This window comes from Lepisosteus platostomus, chromosome 11 (assembly GCF_059453375.1).
Source record: "Lepisosteus platostomus isolate fLepPlt1 chromosome 11, fLepPlt1.hap1, whole genome shotgun sequence".
Classification (NCBI taxonomy): Eukaryota; Metazoa; Chordata; class Actinopteri; order Semionotiformes; family Lepisosteidae; genus Lepisosteus; species Lepisosteus platostomus.
The window spans coordinates 39,590,476-39,606,216 of record NC_142621.1 but is presented as its reverse complement, the minus strand read 5'-3'; the positions used below and the strand labels follow the sequence as shown (position 1 = coordinate 39,606,216).

General features: G+C 35.3%; 1 protein-coding gene across 1 annotated transcript in view; it reads left to right on the top strand.

Moving 5' to 3' along the window:
* rab40b (RAB40B, member RAS oncogene family) overlaps window positions 1-11,916 on the top strand; it is a 49,205-nt gene extending 37,289 nt beyond the window's left edge. The window contains exons 4-7 of the mRNA XM_088599633.1: window positions 554-614; window positions 5,282-5,359; window positions 7,815-8,037; window positions 10,847-11,916. Coding sequence (XP_088455759.1) covers window positions 554-614; window positions 5,282-5,359; window positions 7,815-8,037; window positions 10,847-11,121 — 637 coding nt within the window. The 3' untranslated portion in view covers window positions 11,122-11,916. The remainder of the gene's footprint in view (window positions 1-553; window positions 615-5,281; window positions 5,360-7,814; window positions 8,038-10,846) is intronic.
* Window positions 11,917-15,741: the final 3,825 nt, after the last annotated feature.

Here is a 15,741-nt window from a genome sequence, read left to right as displayed (position 1 = left end):
ATCTTGATAGTATATAAGCATTTTTGTAGGTAACATATCTTGAGAGCACTGATGTCACCTAGAATTTAGGATTTATTTTTAATATGTCCTGACATCTAGTTCCGTATGTTTTAAGTAGCCAGTTACAGTGTGTAAATTAATTGGTAATACATGTGGCTTCTTTCATTAGCTACATCCAGAGGATAAGTCCATCCATCCATTATCTAAACGCTTCATCCACTTCAGGGTTACAGGGAAGCCGCAGCCTGTCCTGGCTAGCAACGGGCGCGAGGTGGGCTACGCCCTGAATGCCAGTCCGTTGCAGGGCACATAACGATACAGACATACACACACATACAGGAATAATTTTCCCAAATGCCAATTTACCTACCAGTATGTTTTTGGACTGCGGGAGGAAACCCAAATGAACAAAGGGAGAACACACAAACTGAACACAGAGTGCACCCCAGGTCCGGAATTGGACTCAGGGCTGTGACAGTACAGTGCTAACCACTGCGCCAAATCTGTGTATCGTTAACCTGTAAAACTGACCTTCTGTTCTGTTGTCTTTCAGGGACACATCTGGCCAGGGGCGATTCTGCACCATATTTCGCTCGTACTCCAGAGGAGCCCAGGTAGGAAGTGTGGTCAGGCCCAGAACGTGAACAAAGCCGATATCTAGCTCAAGCATTATTTATAAGGAACTTTTTCCTATGACTTAAACATGCAGAATAGAAAAAAATGCACAATTTCTAGATAATACAATAATGGCATGAATTATAACAAAAGCCGCATATTTTTATTGCTCACAGTATCTTCAAGCACCACACAAATCCAGCTTGAACCTGCAAAGCAAATAATTTTTTGTTGTTAAAATTACACTAAAATTACTTATCTTCTGTTTATTGTTTTTTTGTGTTTTATTGTTTGTCTGTTGTATTATCATTTAATTATCTCAGCTGTTAAATACTTTTATAATGTGTTTGTTTCTTATATATTCTCCACTGCAGTATGACCTAGTCAATTATATATTCTAATATTCTTTAGTGGGATTTAAGTCCCAATTCATTCTTTAGATGCTGGAATACAACTGAAAGTGTGCTTTACCACTGAGCTTTGCTGTAAGCAACTTCAGACAGAACAGGCTTCAAACCTGCCCTGAAATTAAAAAAAATGAATATGTCAGTTAAATGTCACACATTTTCAACTTGACCTGTTGATGTTTCTTTACTGTGCATAGCTATGAGTCAAACTGGTTTAGCTATTAGCTGTTCCTGTAACTCAATGGATCTGATGTTAACTGATTTGACCTGGCTGTCAGTGAAAATTAAGGTGATCAATTATCAATTAGCAAAAGACAAACAACGTTAACTTGGATAATTAAATGAATTATGCTAATTAAAATATTTCAATTTTTTTCTTTCTTGCATTATCAGGCCCTGTCCTATGCAAGCAAGAGTACTAAATTCAACTAAGGTTTTAAGTTTAATAGACATGTTTATATATTTTACTCTTCGAGCATTAAAAAATGGTTGTCTGTCTTAGATTGTTCCAACAACTAGAAGACCAGATGGTTATCTATCATGTGACCTTAGGGATCACAGTTTGGTGAAAACCGATATTCATCTGAATAATACTGTGTCATTTATGGTTTGAATCAACGTTGTAATACTTTTTGGATTTGGTGGGTGTATGTAACCCTGATCCTGGAGAGCCACAAACCTGTAGGTCAAAAAGTACAGACCTGGAAAGCATGTTAACTTCTCTTAATTAAATATGACATCTGCAGTAGAAACATAACAGCCATTTTGGAGCATTTGGATCTGGGATTATATTATTAAGAAAATGAATAATATTTTTAGTGCGTTCTACAAGAATGAGAGTTATTTAAAAAAATGTTGAGACATTTTTTGTGCTCACCTTTAAAAAATATTCTAGAATTAGGGTTTCCACCAATATTTATTCTTTGTTCTGAGCTACAGTAGTCAACAATCACTAAAAAATGTAAAGAAACAGGATTGACAGTTTAGTCAATGTTTTCCCTGGTAAAATGCTTAGAAGTAAAATAATCCAAAGGAAGGATTATGTCTCACATTTATATAGGGGCAGGAAATTGTTTGATATATGTGAGGTTTGTCATCTCACCATTTCAACTTTGTGAGCTGCATGAAAATGACAGTTTTCAGTCAGGGTTAGGGTTAGAGAGTCAATTGTCTCTCTCACACCTGAAGAAGGCTCCACGGCCGAAACGTTGTGTTCTCTTTCTTCTTTTTTTCAGCATGGAATAAACCTATATATTGTACATGGTGACTGGAAATGGTTTTACAAATGAATGCATCACTCAGTGAGGGAGGGGTGTTAATGAGGATGTCATTTATGTTTAATTGAAGATGTGTTTATATGTGCTGTTTGGCAAAGGGAAGACTCATGTAGTATGTGTTTTTGCTGTGGGAGTGAGGACAAGTTGTCGTATTATGTTATGACACAGTTGAGTTAGGTGTCAATTGGAGAGGACCCCTTGAGAAGTAGCTTTGTTAGTGTGAGTACAGGGAACAGTAAGAGCCCAGAATCATCATTCATCATTATCCGGAGACACAGAATGACAGGTGCAAAAGAAAGCAGAAGACATACTGCAAATTGATAGGCCCTGAGCTATGGAGAGATTTTAATCCAACTGGAAAAAATGATACTGTACCTTCTCCTTCTTAACAGTTCCTTCTTATGGCAGAAGTCTGTTTAGTGTGTAGGCCAGCAGTTACCATGGAAATTACACTATGGAACTCCTTGCTGTCCTTGTAGTATTCAAAGGATAAACAGTGTGGAAAGTCACAGATACAATATCTCCTTTACCTTTAATATATCCAGAACTCCTCCATTACAGTATATACATTCATTTCTCTAAGATGATAAATATGTGCATTTAATTGTACAGTGCCATGCATCATTAGTTGCTAAAAGATTGATCTTCTCACAGTGTTTTGGGCTACACTGAAATCCCAGTTGTCAATGTGAAGTTTCCTTCTGATAAAATACTTGGTAGCTGAGTAAACACAGTACTATGATTAGCTAATGCTGCAAAAATAATAGACAAATTGTCTGTTTACCTGTGACAGGTTGTATTAAGCATTAAACCTCAATAATGCAATAATGTTAAATGTGAGTGTTAAACATAAAATAGGAGATAAGCAGGGGTATGTGTTTATTTTCCCATTTAACTACTAAATGTGTGATGCAATTAAACACACAGTTAGAATCCTGTACAAACTTTCAGTCTAGGTACAGTATATGATGATGATGAATAAAAAGGTTGAAATAAAACAGTAAGTTTCAATCCAGTAACTGTGGCTGTGTTTTACGTGTTAGCTCTGGTATTCAATCTGTCCTCTGAGCACCAGCACACCCTCTTTGTCTGTTGTGGAAAAAACGTGTCAGTGGGTGTGCTAATGATTTCTGCCTGTTTAATCACAACAGGAAAGTGTAAATGAGCAGGTAACACAATGGAAAGGGGCTATTAATAATGTCTGTATGTCATGAAAAAAATTGGCAAGATTAACACCACTACCGTTTTGTTTTCCTTTTTTATTTATAAACTCCTACAAAATACAACATTTTGAATATCTGATAAGCTATGAACAAAATATTTTTGTGTTACCTTAATCTCTGGGTAAAAGCAACCTGACATCATTAAAAGTCTTGTTTTTCTTGGCAGGCTTGTTTCTTTAACACAGCACCATTACTGACTGAAAAGTCTCAAATACATTTCATTTTATACACCACTCTTAATACATTTTTATTGTTGTGTGGGATGTCTTTTTTCATTTGTGTATATTTCTCAATGTGGCTGTGTTCTTTAACTTTAATTGGTTTGTTTGCTTTTTTAGAAGCAACTGAACTGGAGAGAGACAGGAGTGAAATTTGTCAGGGTCAATAAATGTGTGCTCATCATTTTCCGTTATGCCATCATGCAGAGAAGATAAGAGACCAGGAAGTTCTGAACAGCTGAATTGCAATAGTTGCATTTATTTTACAGTGCAGCCCACCCCCCCCAAATTCTTCCTGCTATTTAAAGTCGAGCTCTGCACTCAGGCTGTAGTGACTTGAGGCAAGGGTGATGACCTAAACCTAAATTTTTTACATTCTAGGGACCTAACTTTTACTGTTTCTTATTACCAACGAATAAAGGCTGAAGCTTTGAGAATTGGCCTTTACATTTCAGAAATATATCAATATATCTTCTCATTTTTTCATTTGGAAAAACTGAATGGCCCTCCACAACACTGCTGTGTTACTACAAAAACCTCTTTTTTTGGCTCGTTCCTGGTTGATAGCTAGCTGAAAGATTTAAGTTTCCATAGCTGTCAGTCTGGGAACTATCACTGTTAAATGTAGTGCAATTCAACAAGAATGAATGATGAACAGTGGAATTTTCTTTACAGAGCAGCATTGCAATATTCCGTGATTTATCTTCTGTAAATGTAGACAAATGCTTGGAGTTATTTTCCACTGAATTTCAGTGCTTTTACTGTGTCCATGTTTCTGAAGCACAAACACATTTGTTTTTACATCCTCAGTAGCAAAATGTAAACTGTATTAGCATTTAATGGTATTGGTAACTTCTGGCAGAATTCTAAGACAGCTCAATAATCCCTTTCCCTTTAGCAGCAAATATTGAACCACTGCAAAGTGCCAGACTGCTGTATAATATTCAATCTTAAGAACTCTAATGGCTTATATCAGGTTTCTTAACATGGCCACTTTTCTTTAAAATCAGGTTGTTTGTAGATTTGTAGTATTCTATTTAACAGTTTTAAAACATTTTATAATTGTTTGTTTGATTACATATGCAAATCAACATATTTCAGGCTTTTCTCTTTAGTTTCTGGTGATATTTACTGTAACCTAGCTTACCCTTCGGAATCTTTAGTTTTGAATAAAACATTCAGTTTAAAAATGTGTATTTATCATTTTGTAACTTTACAAAATGGGACAGTACAAGAAGTGTCTGAATACTTTTGCAAGGCATTGTATACTGAATATGCTTTATTAGTGTTTTCTAAAAAAATGTATGCTGTTATATTGGACATGTTTGGATATGGTTTTGTTGATGTGGAAAAGCTGAAAGTTCTTCTCAGTAAAGAAGGAATTACACATTTCATGTACATTTGATAGCAGGTTCTTTCATGGAATGTTTTTATGATATAAGTCAGCTCCTTTTTTTTTAAATAACCTGCATTTGCCTCAGCTTTTCAAGTATCACTGCTCCTTTACTGTTTAAAAACAGACCATGTCTGTGTTTTCACAGGGGGTAATCCTTGTATATGACATCACCAATCGCTGGTCCTTTGATGGAATTGACAGGTGGATCAAAGAAATTGATGAGGTAGGCATATTCTAACAATGGCAAATCACAGGGGAAAAAAAATACAAGCACTGTGCTGTGCATCTTGGGATCATATAACTTTAACACCAGACATGCAGTACTTTTTTTTGCCTGACCTGCAGTTATCTGTAGCTTTTTAATGACTATAACATGATGAGTGCTGGCTTTTTCAAATACCACTTTACTCTTTAGCTTGTCAACTGCTCTTGGTAGTGCTGGAAAAACAGGCCTGACCTGTGTCTTAGCAAATCGTGAAAAAATTCAGAACAGTATTTATCTTAGCAGTGCCTTTAAGAAAATTAAACATTTATTTTCTGTAGATATTGCCATGTACAGAAAGACAAAAGCATCCATAGACTCTAAAAACCTTCAGTGAGCTAAAAGACTACAGATGAAATAAAGCATGGCTGTCCTGTTTTTTCAGGAGTATTAATAAAGACTATATAAAATATATTACATATTCAAAAATTAATGGAGAAATGTACTAAACTGAACTGACCTTAAGTTTGTAGATACCAAAAGTAGCCAGATGAGCAAACACTGCAGCAACTTCAAAGAGAATTAAAAAAAGATTTAGAATTTAAGGTTGTGAAAACTGTCAACTGGAAGATTACATTTAATGCAGACTAACTATGGAGAAGTGCTTGCTTTCAAAACTGAGAGCAAGAGACACCTCTTTTACACAAAAGCTCATGGACGTCTGGAATAAGACATTGGTGATTTGGTTTCAATTACCATTAAATTTAGAGGTAATATTCTGACCTGTATTTATCAAAGCTACAAATTGAATCATTGCATCTTGATTTAGCCCTCATAATGCATTATTATAGGATGTGGAGGGTCATGGGTTCAAATCACAGCTGCTGTGCTCCTGCTGTGCTCTTGAGCAAGGTCAGATTGCTCAAATCTGGGGCAGTGGTCATCGTTGTAAAAGAGAACTTGCTCTTAATTGATTTACCTGGTAAAATAGGGGAAGAAATATATATTATATGTACAGGACTATGTTCATGTTTCATACGAGAGAGTAAGAATAATTATCAAGTAATACATTCATCTGATACCAGACAATCATCTGTGTTTGGGTTGTATCCATGAAACTGGATCTGAATGCATACTTACTTCCATTTTCATTGATTTGGTTGAATGCTCTTAGACTACTGTGTTCTCAAATCAGCATCAGTGCTCTTTTATTTCTTTATGGTAAGACTATAGTTTGGATGATCAGGTTAAAATGAAGAGGCTGTATAACTGCGCTGCAGACTGTGTGGTGATAATGTCCTTCTGTGTAGTATGTCCAGCTACAGCAGTTATGTAGATTCAGTTTGATTCAGCCCTAAGTAATTTCAGCCCTTTTCTGATAGCATGATAAAACATCTATTTTCTACCAGTTTTATGTTTTTTAATTAGTTATGAAACTAATTAGCTTACAAGTCCTGTGCTACGATAATATTTTTCCTAACCTCACATTTTGCAAAGTGTAAGAAATTCTAAACTAATTGAAAAACGTAGTAATGTTAAGATATTGTTAAAAAGAGTTCCTAAACAGCTAAGTAAGTTTCTTTTGCCATAAAGCTGATTATTACAGGTAAGGTCTTACCCAAATGCACCAATATAGACATGAAATGTCAAATAGCTTTTATATCCCATTATTCAGATTATTAAACAATTTTATAACTGTTAATTTAAAGTAAAATCTTTGTAAATCAAGTATATTTTAAAAGACAGTTTTTTTAAATGACTCTTAATCACATACATAACACATTGTATGTGCTAAATACACTCCCCCCACAACAACAGCACATTGTGGTAGGCTTCACAATCACGTTCCATATAAAATACTGATTTGCTGCATCATTGCATTTTTGACTGACCTTGTGTATCAATAAGTCAATGCACCCTCCTCACTTCATGCTCTTCAGGCACTTCAGTATCATAGCTGTTCCATTTCAGAACTCCCATCTGCCATCTTCTTTCACTGCTTGGATGACTGTGTTGATTGATTGAGACATTTGAGAAGTACTGTCCCTTGTTAACCACCATTGGATATCTCTCAGATTTGATAGTCATTTAAATGCATTAACTGAAATTTGAAGGATGATATTTTTTAACTTTGATGTAGAAACTAATAAATCCAGCATTCACGGTCTTTAAGGCTCTACCTGATTGTTGTTTTGGCTGTATGAGGTTAGATTTTCTTTATTGTTTTTAACAAAAGCCCGTGGCTAAAGCATTTTTTCCTGATTTGATCCAGCATACTTTGTACGTTATATTTTTGCTTTTAAACATGTAATTACGATTTTCATATACAGAATGATATAAGCCCTGGCTTTGGACTTTTTAAAGATCATAGTAGCAATTAAGGTTTACACAGCCCTGTTCCAAGCAATCTTTATCTGTTTTGTCATGATCATCAGGCCTTGCTTGGCTTTGACATTTTCTTTACATTTTTTCCCAGCATGCCCCAGGCGTGCCCAAGATCCTAGTGGGAAATAGGCTGCACCTGGCCTACAAGAGACAGGTGACGACGGAGCAGGCCCAGGTGTACGCAGAGCGCTTGGGTATCACTTTCTTCGAAGTCAGTCCTCTGTGTAACTTCAACATCACCGAGTCCTTCACTGAGCTTGCACGGATTGTGCTCATGAGGCATGGCATGGAGCGCCTCTGGAAGCCAAACAAAGGTAATGAGTTTACATGTCATATGGGCACACTATTTTGTCTCAAGAGTGAGCAAGTCAGAGGTTAAAAAGGGTATCTGAAATGGATCAACAAATCAGGTAGGAAAATATAAGGGAAAAGAAGCATTTTATAAAATGATTTTAAAAAAAAAACAAAAAACAGTACAATCCAGTTAAAAGAAGTATAGTGAATTGCATGCACCGGTAAATATATATAAATTAGAAAGGCCAAGAGAGAAATTTAAAGAAAAAAGTTAAATGCATCTGGAACAATACTGGGAAACGTATATACAATGACAGATGAATGGCTGATTTACTAGATGAGTTTTTCACGTGGGTTATTCACTAAAGAAGAAGTCAACAACACGCCTCAGGCAGAGGAAGGACAGAGTTCTGTATTTTAGATTATTAGCATAGACGAGGCAGAAATGATTCAGGTACTGAAAACACTAAATATTGATAATCCCCAGGTTATTACCTTCAGATGGTATTTCACAAACTGTACTCAGTTGAACAAGAGATTTTATTCAGAAGCCATTGCTGCAACTCTTCAAACAGTTGCTCAAGACAGAGTTAGCACCTGTGCACTGGAGAATTGCTAATATAGTGCCCATCCATGACAAAACTGAACCAGGTAATTACAGACTGATTACAAGTTTGACTTTTATTATATGTAAGGTTATGAAAACTGTTATTAGAATTAAATTAGAGATCAGCAGTATAGAAATCAGATACTAGGGAATAGTTAATATAGATTAAGACAAGGAATGACTTGTCTAATCTACTTGTTAGAGTTCTTTAAACAAGCAACAGTACTAGTGGATGCACACATAATACATCATAGATGTATTTAGACTTTCAGAAGGCTTTGATAGCTTAATTCAGAAATAATAGATGGTAGGAATCAAAGTGGGGTGATGTAATTAGTAGAGTACCACTAAGTACCATCTGTACTATGACCACTGCTCCATGAATTTGAATTTATATCAATGACCTAGATTCTAGTATAGTTAGTAAACTAGCCAAATTTGCAGATTTTACTAAATTTGGCTGATTAGTTAACAGCAGTAGCTGCTGAAATTCAATACAAAAGCAGCACAATATTCAAGAAGATATATATAAAAATTCAAGACTGGCAAACATCCTACAGGTTATATTTAATGTAGACAAGTACAAGGTTTTTATATGTAGATAGCGAAAACAAATTATAAATGGAAAACATAAAGCTAGAACACTTACAATGTGAAAAAGACTCACATGTATGCTGACATAATTTACATTTCTAGACAATGGAATGAACAGTGAAAAATGAAGCACAAGATACAAGCAGAAATTACGTGGAGTTTTATTTCAAACAGAGAACAGGAGGCACTTCTTTAACCAAAGGGTTGTGGGAGTGTGGAACAAACCACCCACAACTACCATTGAAGCCAGTGCCCTGTCTGATTTCAAGAAACAGCTGGATGAAATCCTTGGATCAATAGGTTATTAACATCCAAATAGATTAGTTGTACTTCCCATTTGTAACTGTTCTTCTGTTCTTACTGTCCCACAGGGGCTTTCATTCTGAGTGATGTACAGTTCAGCATGCACCACAGAGTAAATTTAAAACATTTTCCAAATGGTTATTTTCCTGTAGCGTTTTGATGACCCTCCTAAGCCCCACAAGTTTTACTTGAAATGTTTGAGCATGTTTGTGGCTTTTTATGGGATTCTGTTTTACATATTTTCTACCTGGGTGACTGTATGAACTATCTATTCTTCTTAAAGTGGAGTAACAATAACATAGACACATGGAAGGAGAAATTCAAAGAGGAGTGTGCTGGCATTCACTGTTATACAAATGCTGCCACCCAGTGGTTAAGTACAAAACAGCATAAAGTAACTAGGATAATTCCTTTGATTTTACTGTTTTATTTCAATTGGTTTAATTTACTATGCTTTGCTTTGACTGCCTGCAGAATACTCTTTTTTTGTGGAAAATTTGAAATGAGAGATTTTGTGTCCAGCATGCAGCCAGCCATATTGTTTGTAATAAAATAACCAATTGTATTTTTTTACCATAAGTTATTAGTTCTATATGGGTTATATTTTCCACAAATATTGTACATTTCCTTTTATCTATTCTTTAATGTTCAGGTTTATATGTAATAATTGTCTGATTTGTATAGTGGTGTGTTACAAACTTCATCTCGTATCCACTAGAGTTGTAATAAATAGAAACAACAGAGGATTATATGTTAAGTTGTGATGAATAAGCTTTTCACATACAGTTATTAGAATTGATATGTATTTGTTGCATTGTTGTTTCATGGGGTCTCATTCTTATGACAAACTGTTTTGTAGTGCTTTTTTTTAAAGTTTAATATTAACAGATATTACTCTAGCCTTGCAAAGCCTACACTGACTCTGTAACTTAGGGTATTTTTGTTTGGCACACCCTAGGATATAAGTTTGATGTTGCTCTTATAGTCATACCACTTTTTAATGTTCATTACATTTAATTTTATTAATGTGTTTTCATTTTTTAATGCAGAGAGTGGCATCAAAGATATCGGCAGATAAAACGGGTATAATGAGAAATTGATTGAAAAATAGCCTATAATGTAAAACATATAAATCCCAACATTTTCTTCCAAGGGGCATCTGCCAGACAGGAGCTTTTGAAATAAGCCAGGTTTGTGCTGAAATTGGGTGGCCACTTTATGCTGTTCTATGTGCAAGTCTTGAAATGTGAATCAACAGCTGCAAGCAATAATGGGCTGCATTCATACCTCTTCCTGACCCTGTTTGCCCTCTCTGTCTCTTTCAGTGTTGAGCCTGCAAGACCTTTGCTGCCGTGCCATTGTCTCCTGCACTCCAGTCCACCTGGTGGACAAGCTCCCCCTCCCTGTTGCCTTAAAGAGCCACCTCAAGTCCTTCTCCATGGCTAACGGTTTGAATGCCCGGATGATGCATGGACGCTCCTACTCCCTCACCACCAGCCACAGCAGCAACAAGAGGACTAGCCTGAAGAAAACCAAAATTATCCGTCCCCCCCAGAGCCCCTCGCAGAGCTGCACCAGGAACAGCTGTAAGATTTCCTAGCAGAGGTTCTCTGACAACAACTACAGGGATTTTGACTCATCTGAAGCCATGTTTTGTTGTTTCCGTATGATCCTGGAGAGGCTGTGTGCTGTGGACTCCTTCATTAGGAGCTGTGGACTGAGCATAGGAGCAGCCTTCTTGGGTTTTATTGCCATCCGCGTCACTGCTGGACCAGTGTTGCCAAAGACAGAATTGCTTTAGTGTACAGATGTAAGGATAAGATGGGGATAAGATAAAAATCAAGGGATTTTAAATTGGGTCTGAGCCAGTGTTTTTTTTGTTTGTTGAGTCCAAAAGATATACACTTAAAATGTGAGATTGTGCTCAGTTTTGCAAGGGGATGTATCATGGAAGTTTGTCATCATGAATTTTTTTGATGCCATACAATCTGGAATCTGCAAAATTGCTGCATGATGTGGGAAATGCAAAAGCTTGCTGATGCCCATAATATGGATTTTCTTTAACATATTGCCTTGTAATTCTTCTAAGCACTAATGAAGAGAGGATCTGCTCTGAAAATTAATAACTGAACAGGCAGCTCTTTTAATGTGTATTTAATATATATATAATTATGTTGTTTGATACTATTGTGGTTTTATTGTTTGGTTTGTATCACAAATTAATTCCCTTTTTTAACAGTGTAAAGTGACAGGGGGTTGTTAAAACACAGGAAGATGCCAAAGACATTTTTGATGGGTCTAGAAGGTATCTCTGCAAGAATTAATGAAGATGTCCTGCACAATGTTTTGTAACTAAGAACACTAAGATTTCCAATAAATGTTTCGAACAAGAAAATATCTCCTTGCTGTGCTTTCCTTTTAATTGCACAATCCTGGACTCAATTTTAAAAATGCAATGAGTGTTATAATAATTTATTAAAATTAAATCTGAAATTTTAAATTAGTTGCTTATTTTAAAACCTATAATCTATTACATCTGATAAAACTTGTGTGCATTAAACCATTTTGAAATGAACACTTAATGAGTAGTACTGTATATAGTAGTAATCCATTACCAAGACCACGTAGGGCCACTTTTGACATTAATGAATGGACTTGATTCTTGTCTTAGTGTCATTTCATTATGATCTTCATGATCTTCATACTATTTGGTCTAATACATGTAGTTGTTGGTTAAGAGTTCAATATAACATGTAACTGGTTTTCAGATTACATATTTTATTGTGGAAATGTAGGTATGCTAATATTGGAAAGTGGAAACTATGCTCATACCTCATAAAAACCTGCAGCACTACTGAATGCATTAAATCAGGTATTCTGTGTCAAAGCAAAATTAGCAATTCATATCTGATTTATGATAAAATAGAAATATTATTAACCATTTAGGGATAATACAGTATACTGCTGTTTCTTCAATTGTGGTTTAGCTCAGCAGTAACATGCTTTTGTAAAACAGGTAAAAAAATTGTTCCTAAGCAGTTAAATGTGAGCTAAAAGAGCTGGAGAAAGTTGAAAGCTGCAAAGCTGTTAGGATTTTCATCTGGAGGATGTTAGCCACAATTCTTCTTTTGTAGCATTTTCTTCCCCAGAAAACATTTCAATCATAAGCAAAATTATGTAGTTCTTCATCCGAGAGCTGGCCAAACACAACACATTTACACCAAGATATTTTTTAGAGTGTGGTGCAATGAAAAATGCAATGAATGAATGGATTATTGCCAGGGAAACCATATAAACCATTTTAGGTTTTAAGAAATGTTTAACCATTTTTTTTATTTTACCATGTCATTAAATGTAGTCTGTAAGATTTTATTACAGAAATAAAATCTTATGAATAGCATTTAAAGACATAGTGTATTTTAGTGATACAAAAGTGTGTCAAATAGATAAATTAAGGCCAAAGGTCTTGTATGATATTTGTGAATTTAGGAACTCACAAATATCATACATATAATATTAATATAACAATAACAATCTAATTTCCCACACATCTCAAGGTTTAAAAGCAGTCACTAAAAACGTGATCTTTCTTGTTTCTCCCTGTTGCAGTACATCAACTTTTAATCATTTTCTGATTTTATTGTGGGGAAAACCAGTGCTTTTTTATTACACTTACCTTGATCCTTTGTTTTCTGACATGCTTGACTCTTCTATGGATGGTGTTATTACCAATTGTCCCACGAACAGTTTCCATTCACACTTCTGAATGTATTTTTCACTCTTAAACTACAAGATATTGATTATTCAGTATTGTTCCAAGCATAATTACTTCTGTTTTTGGTGGTTTCATCCATCTGTGGATTCATCCATCCATCCAACCCACCAATTATAAATAAGACACTAACTCAAGTAAAGGGTTATGGAAACCTGGAAGCTAAATATTTTGTGGTAAAAAATAAAACATATGGTCATTTGTTTCATTTAATACAAGTTAATTATTTTAGGAACATAAAAAGCTTTCTACGGGAGTGATTTTGTCAAATCTTGAAAGATAAACAAGACGGAGCCTTTACAGGACTGGAATGGGAGGGGAAAACTAGGTTGCTGCGAAAAACAATTGATATTGGACCAGTAGGTGGTACTCCTTCCTCTGGATCAGAACTAACAGTCCAGTGCCCCAGCATGGTGAACTCTGTGGTATGGAGCACTCCCATTTGCTGGAGGTGTTAAGAGGTCTTCACTATATGGTCATTAAATATCCTATCGAAGAATACGTGTTAAACCCATGTCCTAAATTACACTGTAGGATTTCAAAATCTTCTCATCTAAAGTTCTCCTTTAATTGAATTAGTGAAGCAGTTTCACGCTTCTGTAGTTGTTACACTGTGTAATCTGGCTGATGGTGCGTAATAGTGATCATGTTGGTGCTGCACTTCAATGGTGAATGAAATGGCCTCTAGATATGTAATGTTGGGATAAAATTAAATATATTAGTAACTATGTGATGATAACACATCTGTTTGATCTGATTTCATAGAGTGAATGACTCAAGGGCTATGTGTAGTATTTTTAAACTGCAAGTTCCTCATTTTTGTTTTATATTAGGAGGTTCATTGCTCTTGTAAGTTGTACAGAGAGTAAATAGAGGGTTATAAAGCCACAGAAATACAGATTCGTTCTGAAGAATATTTCAGAGACCTTCAACTTTGCCTTTTCTGATTAAATCTTACATAATTATCATGGCCGATCACTAACAGGAGGAAGAAACACAGTCGACCTGTAACTATCAGGCAGGAAAAATCAGTTTGCTCTTCTGGCTAACAGGATTGATGGTACTGATTTTATTTTGGCAGTATCAGACATCACAGCTTCACATGCCTCAGTGCACTTTAGCAAGAGTCTGTCCCTTAGGCAAGTGATTTGGCAGTAACAGCTTTGTAATGGAAGAATCAATCCAATAGTGGGATTTTCTGAGCACTGCGTTTACAACTGGGAATGTTCTGTGAGAGAAAGAATCATGTTTACTGATTCACAATCCAGGAGTTGATTAGGCACTGTAACTGTAGCATATGACTACTATGATATTTTGTTTAACAGTAGGTACAGTATATGCTCTCAAGGATTCACATCTAAGCTAATGTGTGACTCATTCAAGATGTGGCTCTAGAGATAACTGGCACATTATTCACAATTGAGATAAGAGCACTAATTAATAATAATAATAATAATAATAATAATAATAATAATAATAATAATAATAATAATAATAAAATTTCTAGTAATAATACTATAGTGCGTTGTAACCCTCAACTGGAAAATGAATGGAATATATGAGTATTTTTTGCATTTCTAATGCTTTTCTATCCAATTGATAAGCTACAATAACACAACTCCATTTAATATTATTTTATATGAGGGACTAAAAACTCGAATGTTATGTAAAAGTGGATTTTAATTTCACTGACGAGAAACCTATTATAACATTTGTTCGCAGCAGTTTACTTGCTAAATTCCAGCTTGCCAGGAGAAGAAACAAGCTTTGTAGTGTCAATTCAGAACAGATTAATCGTTCTACTTCTGCAGGCAGTAGGTCATATTCACATCAAGAGCTTAAAATTTAAGCGTGTCTGAAGCTTATGAAAGAGAAAATATATAAATGAATGTGGCTTTTAAATAAATGAAGCTTCACACAAATGTATCATATTTTCCCTTAGGGACTACTTTTCCGCTTCACCATGCCGTAATGTTTAACAACCTTAGGCGAAAATTTCGCTGTTGCCATGTGAAAATAACGCACCGCCAAACTGCACATGCAAGTAAAATATAGACAACGCAAACAACTCCGATTTCTCTTAGACAAGTATGCAAGTGTATTTTTCAGTTGTGTAAAAGACTTTTTTAATGACAGTTTAGAGTAAAATGAATAATTCAAGAATCACAAAATGCACGAGCTAGAAAGATCTTCAGTAGTAAAAACAGAAAATGGTCTTTCCAAATTGAACCCATGTTTTGATAGTGAAGTCATAGAGAAAAAAGCCTCATATCAGTCAATTCTTATAAAGCAAAAACAATGCATTGTCATGCAACCTAAACATGAGTATAATTAATGGAAATGTGTGTGTTGTAACATCAGATAAAAAACAATCAAAATCCAAATTGCAGTCGGTCGGTTCGATTGCTCGCAGTCGATGCAGCAATTTCCTCCCTGCTCGGTGGCTCG